We start from the raw sequence: 22,066 nt of genomic DNA, 5'->3' as shown, positions 1-22,066 counted from the left end.
TTGTAGCCCCAGCTGGGCTCACCCCAAGGGGCCTGAGGCTGCACAAATTCCTTGGACCAGTTCCAGTACTCACTGATGCTTCTCAGTCATGGGAGGCCCGCCCTCCCCAGCACCACCACACAGACACATGAACACACATTTCCCCAGAATCAGCCTCCGTTTGTCCAAAAACACTCTCCCCTTTCTCGGCAGCAGAACAAGGTCCTGCACTGAGCCCAACCCTTGGGGCAGTTCTGTCATGTCCCCTGGCAGTACCAGAGAAGAAGCTGTGTCCCTTAGCCCTGGGGTCCTGGCAGTACTCTGGAGTGGGGAAAGGACTAGACAAGGCTTCTCTCTGTCCCAGATGCCTCTGGCTATGCTGCAAGGCCTAAACAACAGTGATTGAGAATGTCAGGGTAGGGCTGTAGGGGCAGGCTGACTCGACTCTACTGGAGAAGAGAGGAAAACACCCGTCACTGAGCCACAGACTGAATATTTACTATGAGTACACTCTGTCAGATGCTTTACATGCCTCATCTCCCTACATCTTCTCAGCAGCTTTATAATCCTTACTTTACAGAGGAGGAAGCATACTGCCTAGGCCACTGTGTGTATTTTTGACTGGGGTGCATATCCTTGACTTATTTTTATTTTTATTTATTTTCATTCTTGACTTTCTGTCCCTAATGGGAATCACTGTCTTTCTTCTTTCTCATCAAGAACTGAAAACTACAGGACTAAGTTATCAGACAGGGGTACCACAGAGTTCTTACCGTTTGATCCAGTGCCAGGTGGAGTTGGGAGGGCAGGAAAGACAAAAGTTCTGTGACTTTAGCGAGGCATGTTCTGCCTTGGAAAATGATCTTTAGATGTGGAGATGTCCTGAAGGACAGCTTCATAATCTTGGCAGTTTGTTCAAGTGAAGACAGACAAGGGAATGAGGTTTCCTAGCTTTGAGTGGCAGATGCTGAAGGGGATCTGGATAGCCAGGGAAGAAGAGAGACTTGGGATTGGAGAGATAAAAGGTCGTGGGTAAAAAGTTCCCCCCTGGCTGGGTGTAGTGGCTCACGCCTGGAATCCCAGCACTTTGGGAGGCCGAGGCAGGCGGATCACGGGGTCAGGAGATCGAGACCATCCTGGCTAACACGGTGAAACCCCATCTCTACTAAAAATACCAAAAAAAAAAAAAAAAAATTAGCCTGTCATGGTGGCGGGCACCTGTAGTCCCAGCTACTCAGGAGGCTGAGGCAGGAGAATGGTGTGAACCCGGGAGGCGGAGCTTGCAGTGAGCCGAGATCGTGCCACCGCACTCCAGCCTGGGTGACAGACTCCAGCCTGGGTGACAGAGACTGAGACTCCGTCTCAAAAAAAAAAAAGTCCCTCCCTGCCGGACACCATGGCTCACACCTAATCCCAGCACTTTGGGAGGCCGAGGCAGGTGGATCACCTGAGTTTAGAAGCTTGAGACTAGCCTGGCCAGTATGGCGAAAGCCCGTCTCTACTCCAAATACAAAAATTAGCCAGGTGTGGTGGCGCACGCCTGTAATCCCAGCCACTGGTAGGGGCTGAGGCAGGAGAATTGCTTGAATCTAGGAGGTGGAGGTTGCAGTGAACCGAGATCATGCCACTGCACTCCAACTTGAACAACAGAGCAAGCCTCCATCTCAAAAACAAAAAGTGGAGGCACACAGAGTCTGGATTCAGATCTCAGCTGTGTCGCCTTACGGGCTCTGTCATTTGGGGTGTGTGACCTCACCTTTCCAAATCTTTTCTCACCTGCAAGATGAGCATGCTAAAACAGGATTAAAACAGGGACGAAAAGCAATCATATTTTTAGCATAGTGTCTGGCACATAGTAAATGCTCAATGAACAGTATCCTTCATTCTGAAAGTGTCGTACGTTATTGCTATTGTCAGTAGTAGCAACATAGTAAATGCTCAATAAACAGTATCACTTCATTCTGAAAGTGTTGTACGTTATTGCTATTGTCAGTAGTAGCAACAGCAATAGTGGTATTGGTTCTACTATTAATTTTAACCAATGCCGTAGACATAGTATGAGTTGATGACTTTGAATGAATGGATTTAACAGGTGTTCCCTTGGCTGGGCACAGTGGCTCATGCCGATAATCTTAGCACTTTGGGAGGCCAAGGTGGGCAAATCATTTGAGATCAGGAATTTGAGACCAGCTTGGCCAACATAGTGAAGAAGGTAACAGGCGGGACATGGTGGCTAACGCCTATAATCCCAGCACTTTGGGAGGAAAGGTGGGAGGATCACCTGAGGTCAGGAGTTCCAGACCAGTGTGGCCAACATGGTTAAATGCCCCCTCCACTAAAAATATAAAAATTAGCCAGGTGTCATGGTACGTGCCTGTAATCGCAGCTACTCAGGAGACTGAGGCAGGAGAATCGCTTGAACCCAGAGGCAGAGGTTGAGCCGAGATTGTGCCACTGCACTCCAGCCTGGGCAACAAAGTGAGATTCCGTCAAAAAAAAAAAAAAAATAGCCAGGCATGGTGGTGCACGCCTGTAATCTCAGCTACTTGGGCGGCCGAGGCAGGAGAATCACTTGAACCCAGAGGCAGAGGTTGCAGTGAGCTGAGATCACTGCACTCCAGCCTGGGCGATAGAGCGAGACTCCATCTCAAAAAAATAGAAAACAAAAACTAACAAACAGGTGTTCTCTCTAGGAAGCTTAGAGCAAAGAGCCCCAGGCCAAGAAAATGCACAGTCTTGATAGCCAGGAGTTAGGAATTGTGTGAGATTCATTTTCCTAAGGCTACAAACTTAAGCAGAATTAGGAACGTTTGTGAATTCTAGGCCACAGAGTTCTAAGGGGATCATTAAGAGAGAAACAGGGCTACAGAAAGGACATTTGTGAGTTTGTATGCAAGGCCAGGTGTCCATCCTTCAGTGTGGGCAGAGGAGACCAGAAGTCCATGGAACTTTTTTTTTTTAAGTCAGTCCTGAAGCATGTTAGATGTCCTTGGAATCGTAAAGGCCTAAGGAACTTGGGTTGAAAGACCCTCAGATGTCTTGGTTTCCTGGGCCCAGAGATTTGGCTTGTGCCTTTAGAATCTCTGTGTATATTTGAAAGGAGAGAGACACAGTGAGATATAATAACCACGATACTAGTAAAAGCATCTAGTGTTTACTGAGGACTTACTCTATGCTGTGGCCTCACATAATTCATAGCAGCCATGCCAGGTAGGAATGATTCTGGGCTCCACTTTACAGATAGAGAAAATAGAGTTCAGTGAAGTGATCACACTTGCCCAGAGTCACATGGCCAGTAAGTGGTGGTGAAGGGACATATGCCACATCTCTGCCTATTCCTTTTCATCACCCACTCTTTAGGGTCCTAGCTCTGTCTGGTTAGAGCCAGCTCCTTTGGCCATTTCCAAGACCTCACCATTAGCACATCTCTCAGAACTCCTTTGTGAGATATTGATAAATCATCACCTTGGCTACAGGTGTGGGCTCAGTTGCCCAAGGGTGAGAGCGTAGTTTGCCTCAGACCTAAATCTTTGTCTCTTTTCCCAAGTATTGATATTTTTTCTCCCTCTCCTTGTCCTGTCAGCATTGTCTCCATCTTCCACCCTGTTTAGCTAGTCACAGAAGTGCTAATGAGGTTTTTTTTTTCTTTTTTTTTTTTTGAGACGGAGTCTCACTTTGCCCCCAGGCTGGAGTGCAGTGGCGCAATCTTGGCTCACTGCAACCTCCACCTGCCGAGTTCAAGTGATTCTCCTGCGTCAGCCTCCCAAGTAGCTGGAATTACAGGCATCCACCACCATGCCTGGCTAATTTTTGTATTTGTAGTAGAGACAGGCTTTCACCATGTCGGCCAGGCTGTTCTCCAGCTCCTGACCTCAGGTGATCCACCTGCCTCAGCCTCCCAAAGTGCTGGGATTACAGGCGTGAGCCACCACGCCCAGTGCTAATAAGGTCTTTGAGGGGGAGAGTCAGACTTGTAACAGTTCCTACCCAAGCCTTCTTTGATGTGGCCAGCCTGGGGCCATATTCTTAGGGACCTCCCTTGTGGGTTGAAAAGGGAAACCTGAGGCCGGGCGCAGTGGCTCACGCCTGTAATCCCAGCACTTTGGGAGGCCAAGGCGGGTGGATCACGAGGTCAGGAGATTGAGACCATCTTGGCTAATTCGGTGAAACGCTGTCTCTACTAAAAATACAAAAAATAAGCCGGGCGTGGTGGTGGGCGCCTGTAGTCCCAGCTACTTGGGAGGCTGAGGCAGTAGAATGGCGTGAACTCAGAAGGTGGAGCTTTCAGTGAGCCGAGATAGTGCCACTGCACTCCAGCCTGGGCGACAGAGCGAGACTCTGCCTCAAAAAAAAAAAAAAAATAAGGGAAACCTGGCTTATCTCCACAGGGTAGACTCAGGTCCTCACACAGTGGGATAGAAAGGAAAGGTCAAGATGACCATGGCATAGAACACGCAGGGAATGCTTCCTGGAGGAAGGCAGTAAAAGGCCATCTACAAAGGAGAATTTGTATAGGAGGAAGGAGGTTGTTGCGGGCCAAAACCTTGAATCTCAGCCAAGGTGTGGAACTTGGATAAATACATACTGTGGAGAGAACCCCAAGGAAGATGGGGAGATATCCTGAGCTGAGTCTTTATCTGGAGGAATGGGAGATGGAGGGTGCCCTGGAAATGAAGGTGATGTTAGGCCAGGAGTTCTTGGACTTGAGTCTGTTGGTGCTTGCTGGTTGCCATTATAAACTGCTGGTCAGGAACATGACATCCTGTTGTGATTTAGGAAGATAAATGCATCTGGATGTATGGGATCGACTGGAAGGGGAGAATCTAGAAGCAGAGAGACCAGTTAAAAAACAATAGCAAGCATTTATTATGTCGCCGGACCACTTTGCGTTCTTTGCTAGCTCATTGAATCTCAAAGCAACACTGTGAATTGGGTACTGTAATTATCTCCAAAATTTCACAGATAATTTAGTGCTCAGTGAGGTTCAAGGTAACTTACGAAGATCTACCTAGTAATCTGGGGTGTCTAGACCATCTGATTCCAGAGCTCAAGCTTTTAACTACCATATACCACTGCCTTCTCCATTCAGGAAGGAGACTGCTTTTTGACAGGGGAAATGGCATAGAGGCCATGAAGAATGGAGGAAGGAATCATGGAGATAAAGCATGAGAGCAGGCCTGGGGATAGGAGGAGTTCAGATTCCAGAGTAGCAAGTTTGGCTGATTGGGAGACACTGCAGGTTTCTGAGAACAGGAGTGATAGGACGAAGAAGAATTACTCTACACCAGGTGTGGTGGACACATGACTGTAGTACCAGCTACTTGGGAGGCTGAGGCAAGAGGATTGCCTGAGTCCAGGAGTTCTGGGCTATAGTGTGCTATGCTGATTGGGTGTCTGCGCTAAGTGTGGCCCCAATATGGTGACCTCCCAGGAGTGGGGGACCACCAGGTTGCCTAAGGAGGGGTGAACTGGCCCAGTTTGGAAATGGAGCAGGTCAGAACTCCCGTGCTGATCAATAGTGGGATTGCACTTGTGAATAGCCACTGCACTGCAGCCTGGGCAACATAGTGAGACCCCATCTCTTAAAAAAAATAAGACAAAAATTACTCCAGAGGCAGGGTCAGTGTTTGATCTCACCTATATGAGGGATAAGGTTGGGAGTTATGAAAAGAAGATCGTTATGAAAAGGAGATTGGAGCTGAGGGAATAGGACATAGGCAGTGCTCTCAGGTGAATAGGAGTACCCCACTCTGGCTCTCCTGACATTTCTTCTTATCCCTTCTGTAGCCATCGTCAGCCAGTGGCAGCAGGAGTCCAAAGAGAAGGTGGTGTCCCTCCTGCTGTCCCACCTTCCCCTGCTTCAGCCAGGCAACACAGAGGCCAAGTCGGAGTACATGAGGCTACTGCAGAAAGTGCTGGCCTACTCAATCGAGAGCAATGCTTTCATCGAGGAGAGCCGCCAGCTGCTTTCCTATGCCCTCATCCACCCAGCCACCACACTGGAGGACCGCAACGCACTGGCCCTCTGGCTGAGCCACCTGGAAGAGCGGTTGGCTAGTGGCTTCCGCTCCCGGCCAGAGCCCTCCTACCATTCACGCCAAGGCTCAGATGAGTGGGGGGGGCCTGCAGAGCTGGGCCCTGGGGAGGCAGGGCCAGGCTGGCAGGACAAGCCACCCCGGGAAAATGGACATGTGCCCTTCCACCCATCCAGCTCAGTGCCGCCAGCCATCAACAGTATTGGGAGCAATGCAAACACAGGTAAGTGGCGGGGGGTGTCCCAGAAGGCCATGCCTACTTGAAAAAGGTTGGACTAGGCTCAGTGAGAGCTCCCTCGCTCTGTGGCATTAGACAAGTCACGTAAGCTGTAGGCCTCAACTTTATGAGGCAATACAAAGGCTGTGAACTGGCTTTCCCAGAGCTGAATCTGAGCTACAGACATGTCTTATTGAACCCATACGTTGGTTTTGTTTTGTTGTGTTGTGTTGGGTTTTTGAATAAATGTGGGTAGTATAAAAATCAAGAATTTTTCCCTAAAAATGAGATTTCCAGCCTCTCTGGAGAAGTCAAAAGATCTAGCAACTCAACAAGACCTGTTTTCCTAGTGGCAGCAATAATATAGAGCTTAATATTGAGCATGCCTTTTAGACCCTGCACAAGTGCCCTAATCTGCCTCTGCTCCCACCAACCCCCCTTTGGGCATTTCTGATATATACCTGGCCGCTAAGGGCTTCAGGCTATGATGCTTGATGGAGGTGTGCATACCATCATCTGAGATCCCTTCCAGTTCAGACAACATTATGGATTTTATGTATTTGGCCTCAGTTTACAGCTTTGTTTCTGAGAACACTGTCTATATAAGACAAAACTCGTGCTGCAAGGTATTTGTAATAGTAGGTAACATTTTTCAGCATTGACTATGCTAGGTACTTTTATAGACACTTTTCAGGTATGATCTCAATCCGCATCACAACCATATCATTAGCCGTATTCAACAGATCAGGACACTGGGACTCAGAGGTGAAGTGATGTGTTCAAAGTCACACATAGAACAAGTGGTGGAACAGACCCAACCAGTCTGATGCCAGAGCCTGCCTCTGACCACTACACTGTCCTGCCAACTAGGCAGGTTTGAAAGAGCTCTCTTAGTAAAAGCCCTACAGGCGGGAGTGAGCAGGAGTTATTGGTATCCCAGTGACTTTTTGAAATGTACAGGATAAGGGAGGGTGGATTTTCCAAGCCATGGTAAGGCAGCATGACCTGACCCAGGGTCAGGGAGGGGGTTCAGGATGTAAACCTCAGAATGGCTAGTCACCTTCAGCAGGCACAGGTTTAAAGCAAGACGAGAGAGTGGCAGTGAAATGTCACATGTGTCAGTGGATGGGGGTAACCTCGGGTCCCTAATGCCCTGCTGTCTGGTACCTGGTACTTATCAGTTACTCCTTGCACCTGTTTTTCCCCCAGTTAGTGTGGCTATTCTGGTCCATCTGCCTCCCTCCCAGTTGCTGGTGAGAACCTGGGAAGATAGAGGGATAGAAGGTCAGTTTCAGGAAACTTAGCAACCTGAGGTGTCTTGGACCTCATTTTCCAGTCATGGAGCATCACAGTTCCAGGATGGGAGGATGTATTAATAATGACCATTCTAGGCGAAAAATATTGAGTGCTAGTCCGGACATGGTGGCTCACGCCTGTAATCCCAGCACTTTGGGAGGCCGAGGCAGGCAGATCACCTGAGGTCAGGAGCTCGAGACCAGCCTGACCAACATGGTGAAACCCCATCTCTACTAAAAATATAAAAATTAGCTGGGTATGGTGGCGCGTGCCTGTAATCCCAGTTACTCGGGGGGCTGAGGCAGGAGGGTCGCTTGAATCCAGGAGGCGGAGGTTGCAGTGAGCCAAGATCGTGCCATTGCATTCCAGCCAGGGTGACAGAGCGAGACCCCATCTCAAAAAAAAAAAAAAAAAATTGAGTGCTTAGTCTTTACTAGGAGCTATTCTAAGAACTTTATACATATAAACTCAAGGTTTAAAGCCAGGCATTCTGGCTATAGACCTCATACTCTGAACTACTATGCTACACTACCTCCACCAAAAAGTACCCCTCCTGGAGATGCTAAGCCCTCACCAAGGGGAGGGGTCACCCATGCAGGGTGCCTATAAATTTCTTTCTCTTCATACCTTGTGTGCTCCCCATCATGGGGACCCCAGCTGCCATTAAAGGACGAAGATTGAACAATGTTGATAGGGGTTTGGACCAAAAGAGGAAAAGGAATTGGGCATTCCAAGTAGAAGGCGCAGCATGAAATAAGCACGGGGTGGAAAATTAGAGGGGACAGTATATAGACAGATCTGGCTGGGGTGGATTTGAGTGAGTAATAACAGTAGCAGAGACTTGTGCTTACCATGTGCCTATCCCTCTGCTAAGGACTTCATGCGGAAATGGAGGCAGAGAGGCGAATGAAGTGACTTGCCCAAGATCACACAGAGGCGACAGAGTCAGAGTCAGGATTTGAACTCAGGCCCGTCTGTACCCTCAGACCTCAGTGTGTGAAGGCTACGTTCTGGGAGGCGTTGAAGGACAGGAGAAGCTTTTGGATTCCAGGCAGTTGCAGGAAGCAGGAAATCATTAAAATATTTTTGAGTGGGGAGCAAGGATTGGCCTTTGAGGGCAGGCAGCTTGGGTTTGGGGTGCTGCCAAGAACAGATCAGGATTTCTTGGAGAGTGCAAGGCCCTGGATCTCTGGCCGGCATTCTTGTTTTTGTCATTCTCATGCTGTGGCCAGCCTCCACCCCAGTGCGGAGCCAAGCAGGGCTCCTCAGGAACTGCACGATCATTCCAGTCAGGGTAATTTCCTGCCTCTCAGCCTCTCCTGCCCACTTCTTGGCTGAGAAGGGAGAGAGGAGGCCAGAGACACCAAAACAGGCAAAAAGGCCTGTCTTGAGGATTCCCCAGTCCCCCAGGGCCCAGAGTGTGCCATGTTCCCCAAGAGTGCTGAGTGGGGACAGAAACCAGGGCTGAGGGAGTCTAGAGCCTGAAGAACTCCTGGGAAGAGGACCCCAGACACTCTGGGGTAGGGCAGAAACTGGTATTAAGGGTGGGCCACTGCCTTGCCCTGTCCCTTAGGTGACTTCCTTAGCCAGGAGCATTAGTATTGTCACAGCTGAGGGAAGATGCTCTGGGGCCTGCACCAGGCTAGCCCTCCTTCCTGGGCTGGGTGTCACTGTAGCACTGGCAGGAACCCCAGCCTTTCCATCAGAAACAAGGCTTGGGCTCTGTCTCAGCCTGTCAACTCCCGTGGGAACTGGGGCAAAGGGCTTCAGCTCCCTGGGCCTTGATGTCTTCACCTACCCAGGGTGAGGCTCGTTGGCTTTGTTTCATTTCTTTTTGTCTAAGCTGACTTGGGGTACTTCTGGATACCATAGGTGGAGCTCAGAGGCCCTCTTAGCACCCTTTTGTCCTTTATGAAACTCCGTTGGAAGGATTTCTGTGTGTCATGCTCTGTGCCTGATCATGGGATTGCAGAAGTAATTGGGCTGGGCTGCCATTCTCCATGGACCCACAGTTCAGTGCGAGAGGGAGGCTAGTGAGGAGGGCAGCAAGCGCCAGGCCTGAGGCAGCAGCAGAGGGTTACATGACCGAGGCATGAAGGGAGAAATGGCTGTTGGAGAAGAGTTGGTGAAGTGAGCGAGGCAGAGGGAAAAGCACAGATAAAGGTCTGGGAGCTCATGGGAACCTGCCCTGTCTTGGGAGTGGTTAAAAATCAAGTTGGAGGCCAGGCATGGTGGCTCACACCTGTAATCTCAGCACTTTGGGAGGCCAAGGCGCGCGGATCACCTGAGGTCGGGAGTTCAAGACCAGCCTGAGCAACATGGAGAAACCCCTGTCTCTACTAAAAAAATACAAAATTAGCTGGGCATGGTGGTGGGTGCCTGTAATGCCAGCTACTCAGGAGGCTGAGGCAGGAGAATCACTTGAACCCGGGAGGCAGAGGTTGCAGTGAGCCGAGATTGTGCCACTGCTCTCCAGCCTGGGCCACAAGAGTGAAATTCCATCTCTAAAAAATATATATATATATGACCGGGCACGGGTGGCTTACACCTGTAATCCCAGCACTTTGGGAGGCCAAGGCAGGTGGATCACCTGAGGTTAGGAGTTCGAAACCAGCCTGACCAATATAGTGAAACCCTGTCTCTACTAAAAATACAAAAAAAAGTTAGCTGGGCATGGTGTCAGGCACCTGTAGTCCCAGCTACTCGGGAGGCTGAGGCAGGAGAATCGCTTGAACCCAGGAGGTGGAGGCTGCAGTGAGCCGAGATTGTGCCACCGCACTCCAGCCTGGCAACAGAGCAAAACTCCATCTCAAAAAAAAAAATCAAGTTGGATTCCTTTGCCAGCCCCAGACTTGGGATGGACAGAGGGTATGGAGCATCCTTCAGAAGAGGACCTGGGATCACCCTGAGTCACCAGGCCTCATGAGTAGCCAGTTTGGGCTCACTGTAGAAAAAAATGGGAGGTAGTGAGGCCCCATAACAGGCTTGTTGAGGAAGCAGCTTACATACTTCATTCATTACAAGATATAATGATGTTTAAGATGGGACAGGTTCCTGCTGTCACAGGTCTTCTATTCTAGCAGGGGGTATAGTTAATAAGTAAACAGGCTGGGCGCAGTGGCTCACGCCTGTAATCCCAGCACTTTAGGAGGCCGAGGTGGGCGGATCACGAGGTCAGGAGATTGAGACTGTCCTGGCCAACGTGGTGAAACCCCGCCTCTACTAAAATACAAAAAAATTAGCTGAGCGTAGTGGTAGGCATCTGTAGTCCCAGCTACTCGGGAGGCTGAGGCAGGGGAATTGCTTGAACCCGGGAGGCGGAGGTTGCAGTGAGCCCAGATCGTGCCACTGCACTCCAGCCTAGTGACAGAGCGAGACTCCATCTCAAAAAAGTAAATGAATTTTTAAGAAAGTAAACAAATAACTTGATAATTTCAGGTTGTGATAGGTGCTGTAAGAAAGACAAGACAGGCCGGGCGCGGTGGCTTATGCTTGTAATCCCAGCACTTTGGGAAGCCGAGGCGGGCAGATCACGAGGTCAGGAGATCGAGACCACAGTGAAACCCCGTCTCTACTAAAAATACAAAAAATTAGCCGGGCGTGGTGGCAGGCACCTGTAGTCCCAGCTACTCGGAGAGGCCAAGGCAGGAGAATGGCGTGAACCTGGGAAGTGGAGTTTGCAGTGAGCTGAGATTGCACCACTGCACTCCAGCCTGGGCAACAGAGCGAGACTCCGTCTCAAAAAAAAAAAAAAAAGACAAGACAGTAATGTGATAGAGTGACTGGGATTGGGGCAGCAGAGGTGGGCGGTGACTTCAGATTAAGGGTTTAGGGTAGGCCTCAGAGGAGGTGACTCTTGAGATGAGACTTGAGGGAGCCAACCGCTGAGATCAAGAAGGTAAGAAGAAAGAGCAAGTCCAGAAGTCCTGAGGCTGGAACAACCTTGAGTGTTTCAGGAACAAAGGGGAGTTTGGAAGGAGGCAAAGGCTAGAGAGGCATGAACCAAGTGGTGGGTTGTGGGAGAGGAGCAGGGGCCAGGTCCTGCATGGCCTTTTAGGCATGTGGAAGCATTTGTATTTTGTTCCCACTATGAAGGGAAGTCACAGGGATTTGAGCAGGAGTCAAGCTCGGTCAGATTTGCATTTTTAGAAGGATCTTTATGGCTGTTGTGAGGGGCGTGGACTGTAGGAGGCAAGAGTGAAGGCAGGAAACCAGTGAGGAGGCTGTGGCAGTAATTCCTGCCAGGGGTGCTGGTGGCTTGAGCCAGCGGAACTGGAGAAATTCAGGAAAGTGGCTGACAGCTTGCTGATGGGTTGGGTGTTGGAGGTAAGAGAATGAGGTATATCTGGTAGGCAGTTACCCTTGGACCCCAGGTCCCTTCCTCTTGGCAGGTTATGGGTCCAAACTGTCATCCTGGCACTGATGGCAGGGGTTGGTCTCCTGTGGTTGGGTCCCCAGGTCTAATCTTTTGCTTTTCTCCCACTCTGGCCAGGTCTCCCCTGCCAAATCCACCCTAGCCCACTGAAGCGCTCCATGTCGCTCATCCCTACAAGCCCCCAGGTCCCTGGTGAGTGGCCGAGTCCAGAGGAGTTTGGGGCCCGGGCTGCTTTTACCACGCCCGATCACGCACCTCTCTCGCCCCAGAGCAGCGTGGCCTCCTCTGGCAGTGAGCAGACAGAGGAGCAGGGCTCCAGCCGGAACACTTTCCAGGAGGATGGCAGTGGCATGAAAGGTACATTGGGGACAGCAGCACCAGGACCCTTTTCCAGGGGCTTCTGCAGAGCTTAGAGGACAGAAAGGAGCTTGTAGCTGACACCTGCTTACCCCTCTGAGGAGGGGACATGTCTGAGGGGAGTAGGTAGTCCCTGCTTTTAGGGCTCAAGACTAAGCAGAGAGACCCCACATCTACCCTAACAAGTTCTGGTCTGACTGGGGAGGAGCCCCCTGTCTTCACACACCCCAGTCTGACAAGGAAGCCAGGACACAGCTAACCGATGGAACAGAGGTTCCAGCAAGAGTTTTGGAGCAATCAGTGAGGTCATCCTGGTACACATCCAGCTGAGTAGCTTAGAAGGGTCAGATGGCCTTCCCAGGGAAGGCTACCTGAGAGGGTCTGGCTAGGCAGATGAAGAAGGAGCTGATGGAACCTTAGCTCCCCCCAACCCCCTCCCAATTTTTTGCATCTTTTGAGGCTTCCTGTGGGTTTATCCCCACAACTTTTCCTTTACCCTGGTAATCTAGGCCAAACTCCTGACCTTTCACTCTCCCTCCTTTGCCAAAGATGTGCCCTCATGGCTCAAGAGCCTCCGCTTGCACAAGTATGCAGCCCTCTTCTCACAGATGAGCTACGAGGAGATGATGACACTGACTGAGCAGCACCTGGAGTCTCAGGTGAAGCCAAAGGGACCATCAGGGAGGTGCTGGGGGCAGCGCTAGTTTGGCATCCTTGCAGCCCAAGCCTCCTCTGTCTCCTTGATCTCTATTTGGGTGCCCCCAAATATCTCAGGCTCGCATCTCTAGCTTCCTGTCCCCTTCTGCCCTTATCACAGAATGTCACCAAAGGTGCCCGCCACAAGATAGCCCTGAGCATCCAGAAGCTGCGTGAGAGACAGAGCGTCCTCAAGTCCCTAGAGAAGGTGAGGACCTGGTTTCTGCATCTTCAAGGCCAGCCAGCCACTTGGTGGTACCAGTAGACCAAAGGCCCTGAGTTGGCCTCCAGACTCCTCGGATCTGGCCTCCAAAAGCCCCAGCCCTAGGGACCCAGATTTCAGGGACCACATGCAAGCTGGCATCAAAAGGCTCACTTGCTGGTGGCTAAGAGGCTCCCTTCCCTGTCTTTCCTGCTTTGTGGTTCCAGGATCTCTGTCTTTTGACTCTACACCTTCTCTCCCCTTTTGCTTTTCCATTTCTTACTGGTCTTTCTGGTAGAGCAGAGTGTCTCTGTCTGTACAATCTCTCTTTCCATTTGATTGTTTCTAAACTCATTTTCCTTCCACATCTGATTCCATTTCCTTGCCACTGCCTTCTGTTTGTATTTTTCCCTGCTCAGTGTCTAGGTCTGAATCTCTGATTCTATCTTTGTTGGGTCCTTGAGACTCCAACATTAGACTGGCTTTTCGTGAGTTCTGTGGGACTTCACCTTAATGGGAAAGAGGAAATGTGTACCTGTATGTTTGTGGGCTTGCAGTACCCTCACATGCCTTCTCTATGTGCTGGAACCCAGGGTCCTACCCAGCCTTCTGCAAGCCCTGTCTGACTCTCTGTGTAGATACTCTGTCCCTCGTTGTAGGGTCTGCATGTGACCCCAGCCTGTGTCCTCCCATCCAGGATGTGCTGGAAGGCGGGAACCTACGAAACGCTCTGCAGGAGCTGCAGCAGATCATCATCACTCCCATCAAGGCCTACAGTGTCCTCCAGGCCACCGTGGCTGCCGCCGCCACCACCCCTACTGCCAAGGATGGGGCCCCGGGGGAACCACCGCTGTCAGGTGCTGAGCCTCCCCTAGCCCATCCTGGCACAGACAAGGGCACCGAGGCCAAGGACCCTCCAGCTGTGGAGAACTACCCACCTCCACCAGCTCCAGCTCCCACTGATGGCAGTGAGCCTGCCCCGGCTCCCGTCGCCGACGGAGACATCCCCAGCCAGTTTACACGGGTGATGGGCAAAGGTGAGACCAGCCACAGCCTAGCAGGAAATCCTGAGGCAGAAAGCCAAGTGAACCCAAGCACCAGGGATCAAATCCAAGTTAGATGTTGGGAGCAGGGCTTTGTAAAGCCTACTGGAGACTGGAACACTACGGAGAGTAGCCGAGACAGGGTGACAAGGCCCCTTGCCCTTGGGCATATCTGAGCTGATGGTGGATAACAGTCCTTCCCCTCAAAGCGTCTCCAGGCTGAGCAGAAATGGGGCAGTGTGTCAGAAGAAATTCCATGTAGTAAAGGGTGAGCAATTGAGGGGAGTCCATTGATTTCTCTCAGAGGGGACCAAAGTCCAGGGGATGGGGATGGGGATGGTGAAATTTATCACAGCTTCAGCCTTTCCTAAAGCAGCATGATACAGCAGACTTTACATTTGGATCCAGATCAGTCTAGATCTGGATCTGGACCTGGGGCAAGTGACTCAACTCTGAGCTTTAGGTTTCTAAGGCTAAAAATGTGTGTAGTGACAAGATTGTGTCAGGCACTATGTTGTATATCCTCATGATAACCTAAATACCATGGCTAGCACTTAATAGTTGATACTCATCCAGCCTGAGTCTCCTGTTCCTTCTTGTGTACGAGCCAGCTGGAGGCTGGAACATGGCAGAGGGCATACTAGGGGCTAACCTCCTGCCCTTTCTCATGTCCTCCAGTGTGCACCCAACTGCTGGTGTCCCGACCAGACGAGGAGAACATCACCAGTTACCTCCAGCTCATCGAAAAGTGCCTGACTCATGAGGTAAGGCCTTCCCTAGCATACTCAAAAAGGGAAAGATGGCCAGATGTGGTGGCTCACGCCTGTAGTCCCAGCACTTTGGCCGCCAAGGTGGGTGGATCATGAGGTCAGGAGATCGAGACCATCCTGGCTAACACAGTGAAACCCAGTCTTTACTAAAAATACAAAACATTAGCCGGGCATGGTGGCAGGTGCCTGCAGTCCCAGCTACGCGGGAGGCTGAGGCAGGAGAATGGCGTGAACCCGGGAGGTGGAGTTTGCAGTGAGCCGAGATCGTGCCACTGCATTCCAGTCTGGGCGACAGAGTGAGGGAAAGGCTGCCCCATCATTTTCAAGAACACTGTGTTGTATGTGGCCCACAGGGCCTTACCTGACGTGGCACATGCCAGCCCTTCCAGTCTTGTATCTTACCAGTGTTGGCTTTAGAGGCTTCTTCTCAGAACCCTTGTACACACTCTTCCTCTCTCTCTCTTTTTTTTTTTTTTTTTTTTTTTTTAAATAGAGACGAGGTCTCACACTGTTGCCCTGGCTGGTTTTGAACTGACCTCAAGTGATCCTCCCACCTCAGCCTCCCAAGGTGCTGAGATTACAGGCGTGACGATTTTCTTTTTTAGAGATGGAGCATTGCTTTATTGCCTAGGCTGATCTCGAACTCCTGGCCTCAAGTGATCTCCCTGCCCTGGCCTCCCAAAGTACTGGGATTATAGGCATGAGCAACCATGCCCAGCCCGTACATACTCTTTATCAGGAACAGTACCCCTGCCTCCTCCTCACCCCTCAGCTCTCAGTTCAAACATTTATACCTCAGGGACACCTTTACCAACCCCTCATTTTTATTTAAGTTTCTTTTGCTTCCTGTTCTTCTCCTTCAGGGAGGGATAATTTGTCACAGTTATCATTATGTATGTATCTTTCCCTCACAACCAGACTATAAGCTCTCTGGGCATGGTCACCTCTGCATCCTAGAATTGCCTGGCACAGGCACAGAGTAGATGAGCAATGAATCTTTTTTTTTGGAAACAGAGTCTCGCTCTGTTGCCCAGGCTGGAGTGCAATGGCGCAGTCTCGGCTCACTGCAACCTCCGCCTACCAGGTTCAAGTGATCCTCCTGCCTCAGCCTCCCAAGTAGCTAGGATTACAGGCACGCACTACCATGCCTGGCTAATTTTTGTACTTTTAGTAGAGGTGGGGTTTCACCATGTTGTCCAGGCTGGTCTCGAACTCCTGACCTCAAATGATCCACCCGCCTCAGCCTCCCAAAGTGCTGGGATTACAGCATGAGCCAGCATGCCCAGCCAGGCAATAAATATTTGAACAAATGAATGGAAGACTGGAAGGGAGGTCTTAAGGAAACATCACCCTCTCTACTTCACCCGTGCCCTGCCAATTCTAGGCTTTCACGGAGACGCAGAAGAAACGGCTGCTATCCTGGAAACAGCAAGTGCTGAAGCTCCTCCGGACATTCCCGCGCAAAGCCGCACTAGAGATGCAGAACTACCGGCAGCAGAAAGGGTAGGCGGGTGGCCAGGTTACAGGGACCTGCCCTCCATAGGCCTTTGCTGGTTAGCAGATCGTGCTTAGAGGGGTGATTGTGTTCTGGGCTGAGAATCTAGTTTTACTCAGTCACTGGGTGACTTTCCCAGAAGAAATTTTCCCACTAGAATAGGATGCTGAGCTGAAAAACAACACATGTACCATGAACAGGCCCCTCGTATGTACCTTGCTCCTCACCTGTATGCAGAGGTGAGGAGACAGAAATGTCTCCCTTGAGAACTGAAGTTTGGAGAACTGTTTTGAGTGGACAGTGAGGAAACCCTTGTATATGTCCCATCTGCTTCCAGAGGGTACCCTTGGGGCAGATGGGGACAGAATGTATGATGGAGGTTTATGTTCTCTCCTACCACTTGGGGTTGTTGGGGAAGGTGAGGAAGGGGTGGACAGATAGGCCCCATCTATGTAAATTAACACCCGGCCTTCTGCTCTCTCACAGCTGGGCATTCGGCTCCAACTCGCTCCCCATAGCTGGCTCTGTGGGGATGGGAGTGGCCCGGCGTACCCAGCGGCAGTTCCCAATGCCTCCCCGGGCCCTCCCACCCGGCCGGATGGGCCTCCTGAGCCCCTCGGGCATTGGGGGTGTCTCCCCTCGACATGCCCTCACCAGCCCCAGCCTTGGAGGCCAGGGCCGACAGGTAAGCTGGCTGGAAGCAGGGGCCTGGCCTCCTGGGGTTGGGGTGGCAGTACCTGGGATGTCTCTGTCTGTATACTCTGTGTCTGGACCCAGCTTAGAGGTGGCGGGGGTGGGAGTGGGAGAAGGCCTGTACCACCTCCACCACTCTTGGGTCTGGGCCTCTTCCGCACTCACTGCTTTCTCTCTTCCTGGGACCTGTGTAGAACCTGTGGTTTGCCAACCCTGGAGGCAGCAACAGCATGCCCAGTCAGAGCCGCAGCTCTGTGCAGCGCACCCACTCGCTCCCGGTCCACTCGTCACCCCGGGCCATTCTCATGTTCCCTCCAGGTGAGGTGCCCCACCCTTGGGACTCTGCCTGGCCAACATCCTCAGCTGACCTTTCTCTTTTCTCCTGGGTCTCATGTCTACTGTTCTTCCGGGCTGCCTGGGCACCTCTCCCCATACCTCACACCACTCTGCACCCATCTCCCCTAATTGTGGGGGGTTGTTTTCCTCCTCTGCTTCAATTTTGTCTCTCAGGTCTTGCCCCCACCCCTCTGAATCGTCATCTCTCACCCCTTACTCCCACCCCATCTCATGTTTCCCACCCTATGTCATAATCTTAGTGTCTGTGTTGGTCTCCGTCATCATCTCTTTCTTTACAGGATCATTGAATACTCAATTTAGAAGGGGTTGAGGGGATGGGACAGTTAAAGTGTGAGATTTCTGTGGAGGGGAGTCCTGCCCATCAGCCTACTGGCATTCTTTCAGACGCCAGGTGACCACACAGGAACCAGTGGACTTCATCTCTTAGAACAGGTGTTTGAAGTGAGAGGGCTGTTTTGACCTCTGCTTACAGACCATCCTGGAGATGGGAGAGCAGAAGTTGGGCCAAATGCGGGCACAGTAACTCACCCCTGTAATTTCAGCACTTTTGGGAAGCTGAGGCAAGTAGATCAGTTTGAGACCAGCCTGGACAACATGGCGAAACCCCATCTCTACAAAAAAAAATACAGAAATTATCTGGGTGTGGTGGCACACACCTGTAGTCCCAGCTACTCGGGAGGCTGGGGCAGGAGGATCGCTTGAGCCCAGGAGGTCAAGGCTGTAGTGAACAGAGATCGTGTCCACTGCACTGCAGCCAAGGTGGCAGTGAGACCCCATCTCAAAAAGACGTTGGGCCAAGTGGGCAAAAGGAAGATTAGAGATTTGCTAACCACAGGTCCCTGCCCTGCTCAACAAGTGAAGGGTTGACTCCTCCACATGGTGCTGGGCACCGGGGCTGCAGAGACAGATAAGGCTCGTCTGGAATGGGCTGACTCTAGAGAGAGCATGGATTTGCAGAATGCATGTCATAAACTTCCAAGTCAGTCAGGAGTCTTACTTGATGAGGTTGTGTGGACAGCCATCTGTTGAGGCCAGGGGAACCCATCCATCGTGTTCACCCTAGCACAGGGCTTGACACACAGTAGGCATCTATAAATGATGTTGAACAAGCAGGTGGATGAACCGCAGGAATGAACAAGAACCATTCTCTTTACTAGTATCCTGTGTCCCAGGCTTTGTTAGACAGCTCTCCTGCACTGATTGACTCCTCTCAACTGTATGTGTAAGGATGCTGATGTTATTCATCAGTCAGCAATCTGAGACAGAAAGGTCTTGCCCAAGTTCAAAAAAATTTTTTTTTTTTTTTTTTTTTTTTTTTTGAGACGGAGTCTTGCTCTGTCACCCAGGCTGGAGTGCAGTGGCGCGATCTCGGCTCACTGCAAGCTCTGCCTCCCGGGTTCACGCCATTCTCCTGCCTCAGCCTCTCCGAGTAGCTGGGACTACAGGCGCCCGCCACCACGCCCGGCTAATTTTTTTTGTATTTTTGGTAGAGACAGGGTTTCACCGTGGTCTCGATCTCCTGACCTCGTGATCCGCCCGCCTCGGCCTCCCAAAGTGCTGGGATTACAAGCGTGAGCCACCGCGCCCGGCCTAATTTTTTTTTTTTTTAAGGAGAGACAATTGGGTGATCTGATATGACATGAGCTCAGGGTTTGGAGGGAACAGTGATGAGAGGGGAGGGTGGAGATGGGAGCTGGGTCGACTAAACCCAGGTAAACAGCTTGGACTTTGTCCTGATGGCAGTGAGGAGTCAGGGAAGGGTTTAAGCAGTGTAGTAGGGGAGGTCAGTTCTGCCCAGGGAGGTCGGTGGTTTCCCAGATGCCTGAATAGGAGGCCCTTTTGAGAAGTGTGGTTTGAGGACAGGTCCCATGGTGGTTGTCTTACTTTGCCCCCACCTGCCCGGCCTGCCTGGATTGAATCCTGCCTAGAGGAGCAGGTCCAAGTGGGGACAGGAAGGGTTTTGATTTAGCTTTTGCACCAAGTACAGAGCAGGTCTTCAATCAGGGAGCCTTGGGGGCTGCCCAGTGTCCAGGGCAGATGCCCAGACTGTGCTCAAGACAGTATGCAGTCTGTGTCCAGAGTAGTCACAGCAGGCTGTGTGTGGCCTCCAGGAGCTCCTTCAGTTTCAATTCCACTGTCTGCAAGTCAGGCTTTTTCTGTATCGCCAAGCCTCTGCCATTGCCATTGTCTCCTCTGCCTGTGGTGTGACACCCTCGCCTCTCTCCCTGTCCGCCTCCTTCCCTTCCTCCCTCTCCCCCTCCATCTCTCTTGCTCCCTTCTTATACCAGCATCCTTTGTCATTCCAGCTCTCTTCACCCGAGTCCAGTCGGTCCTTACCACCCCCATTCTCCTCTCTCCCACCCAGACTGCCCGGTTCCTGGGCCTGACCTGGAGATCAATCCCACTCTGGAGTCTCTGTGTCTGAGCATGACAGAACACGCCTTGGGTGGTGAGCATTTCCTCTTTCCCTGACCCAGCTCCCACCTACCCAGCATCTCTGCCTCTGAACTGAGCAACTCAGAGTCATCCTGAGGGGTCCCCAGGGGAGGCCAGACTCCAGGGAGGGCCTGACCGGGATGACAGGCTACCTGAGTGCCTTTTCTTGGGCCTCCCTCCAGCTCCTGATCTTCCTCCCTTCCTCCCTTTCTTACCACAGATGGGACAGACAAAACCTCCACCATCTGACGGGACCCACAGCCCAGCGCACCCATAGGCTCCCTGGGCGGCGGGCGGGGGCCAACCCCCAACGGGCTTCTCCGCAACAGCGAGAGGGTGGGCTGGCTCAGCTATATATTCTAATATTTTTCTACTCTCTCACCCTCTTAACTTTTGTTTAACATTGGCACATGCCTTGCTCACTCCCAGGCCCGTCGAGGGATCTCTGCTGAGGCCTGGGGAGTTGGGGGCAGCCAGGATAAAGGAGGCAGGGACTGGACAGACTGCCTGCCTCTCTCCTTTCCTTCCTCATCCCCACCTGGTCCCATCCCTCCCCTGCCTCCTCCAGACCGCTGACCACCTGCCTCTCCCCAAGGGAGCAGACTCCCCAGAGACAAACTGACCGCTACCTTGTGGAGCCTGCTCAGAAACATTTGACATTTGGGGTGACGCAAAGGGCAGAGAACCTGCCCTCCAGAATGTTACTGAGAGGAGCTGGGGAGAAGGAAGGGGAGCAAGGAGAGGAAGCTCTCTCTCCTCTCGCTGCTTCCCCTTCACCGTTCCCCACATTCTCCAAGGACAGGAGCCACCTTCCTCTCTCTCACCTCCCCTGGCCCTGTTCACCAGAGGTTCTCTATGATTAATTTCTTAGGCCTATTTAAGATACATATTTATATAGTTCTTAACGGTTTTTCTCTGATCATTTCCTCTCGTTTTTAGAATTCCCAGGTCTCTCTCTCAGCCAAGACAGTGGCAGGGGGAGCCTGAACTTTATGAGGGGAGAGGGCAGAGCCCCCTCCTCCAGACCCCCAAGCTCTAACCCATTTTCCTCCAGCCCTGGCTCCCCAGATGAAGAGGTTGGAGGTGGGCAGCCAGGGTGGCCAGTGAGGTCAGGAAGTCTGTTGCCTTAACGTCCCCTTCCCCACGAACACACACCCTTCTCCGCTTCCAGGTCTGGTTGGTGAGACTTGGGAGTCAGGAATAAGGGAAAGGGGATTGTTTGGTTTTTGGGTTTTCCCTAAGCCCCTCCCTTTTCTTTCAGCCTTTCTCCTCCCCCCATTATGTCATGACCTCACTTAAGTGGAACACTATATCATAACTCGGAGATTCGTCCCAGCCCCAGAGTCTGACAGACTGTCTGGTCCCTATTCCTAATGAGGGGTTGTGTTGGGGCCCAGGTGGAGGGAGGGGATTTGGGGGTTCAGACTGCGGGGAAGCCAGGGTCTCCCTCTTCAACGCCCTCCTCCCCCTCAACCCACCTTCCCCACTGGGACATTCTCAAGCTTTTCACACCGAAAAGGAAAAAAAATGTTATTTTTAGATACATTTTATGAATAACTTTTGTTATGAATATGGCTGGTAACCATTGTGTATGTTATTAAAGATACAAAATGTTGGGAAAAAAACAAAAAAACCAAAAAAAAAAAAAATTTTAAAACCACCACCCTCCCTGCACTATCACCCCATTCCCCAGACCTTCTTACCCCCACCCTCCTGGTCTGTGGACCTCCCTCTGCTCTGAGTCCAGGGAGGGGGAAGAAGCCAGGGGGTAGGGTGGCCCTGGGAACCTGGCTCTGGGTCCCCACTTCCTCTCCCAGTGCCGGGCTGGGTGGGGTGTCAGGTTTATTTATGTACCTCTTGCACACTCATCAACCTATGCAAGTCCCCCACCCCGGCCCTCCATGTTTCTGTGCCTTTGCTCATCCCCTCAATCTCCCAGGGCTTCTCCAGTCCCCCTCCCACTAGCTGCAGGAAGTGGGATGGACGGGCCACCTCATTTGGAATCAGCAGGGTGTCCCTCTCATGGGACCCTCCCCTCTCCCCAGCCTGTCCTGTCTTGTTCACTCTCCATCAGGGTGAGCTGACTGTGCCTGGCACTGGGAGGTGGTGAGGGAC

General features: G+C 51.6%; 1 protein-coding gene across 14 annotated transcripts in view; it reads left to right on the top strand.

The window, feature by feature from the left end:
* The window catches only part of SAMD4B (sterile alpha motif domain containing 4B), a 48,997-nt gene that overhangs the window by 21,563 nt on the left and 5,368 nt on the right, over window positions 1–22,066 (top strand). For 5 of the 14 annotated variants that reach the window (XM_055251268.2, XM_055251267.2, XM_055251266.2 and 2 more), the window contains 11 exons: window positions 5,767–6,237; window positions 12,020–12,259; window positions 12,809–12,918; window positions 13,077–13,163; window positions 13,855–14,194; window positions 14,879–14,964; window positions 16,355–16,473; window positions 16,952–17,150; window positions 17,353–17,476; window positions 19,881–19,964; window positions 20,172–20,848. In XM_055251268.2, the coding sequence (XP_055107243.2) occupies window positions 5,767–6,237; window positions 12,020–12,259; window positions 12,809–12,918; window positions 13,077–13,163; window positions 13,855–14,194; window positions 14,879–14,964; window positions 16,355–16,473; window positions 16,952–17,150; window positions 17,353–17,476; window positions 19,881–19,964; window positions 20,172–20,200 (1,889 nt within the window). In that variant the 3' untranslated portion in view covers window positions 20,201–20,848. Of the gene's footprint in view, window positions 1–5,766; window positions 6,238–12,019; window positions 12,260–12,808; window positions 12,919–13,076; window positions 13,164–13,854; window positions 14,195–14,878; window positions 14,965–16,354; window positions 16,474–16,951; window positions 17,151–17,352; window positions 17,477–17,987; window positions 18,076–19,880; window positions 20,849–22,066 lie in introns of those variants that run through there. The other 9 variants (XM_055251262.2, XM_055251264.2, XM_055251261.2 and 6 more) reach the window with 3 other exon arrangements.

The sequence above is a fragment of the Symphalangus syndactylus genome, chromosome 17 (genome assembly GCF_028878055.3).
Source record: "Symphalangus syndactylus isolate Jambi chromosome 17, NHGRI_mSymSyn1-v2.1_pri, whole genome shotgun sequence".
Lineage (NCBI taxonomy): Eukaryota > Metazoa > Chordata > Mammalia > Primates > Hylobatidae > Symphalangus > Symphalangus syndactylus.
This window is presented reverse-complemented; position numbering and strand designations above follow the sequence as displayed.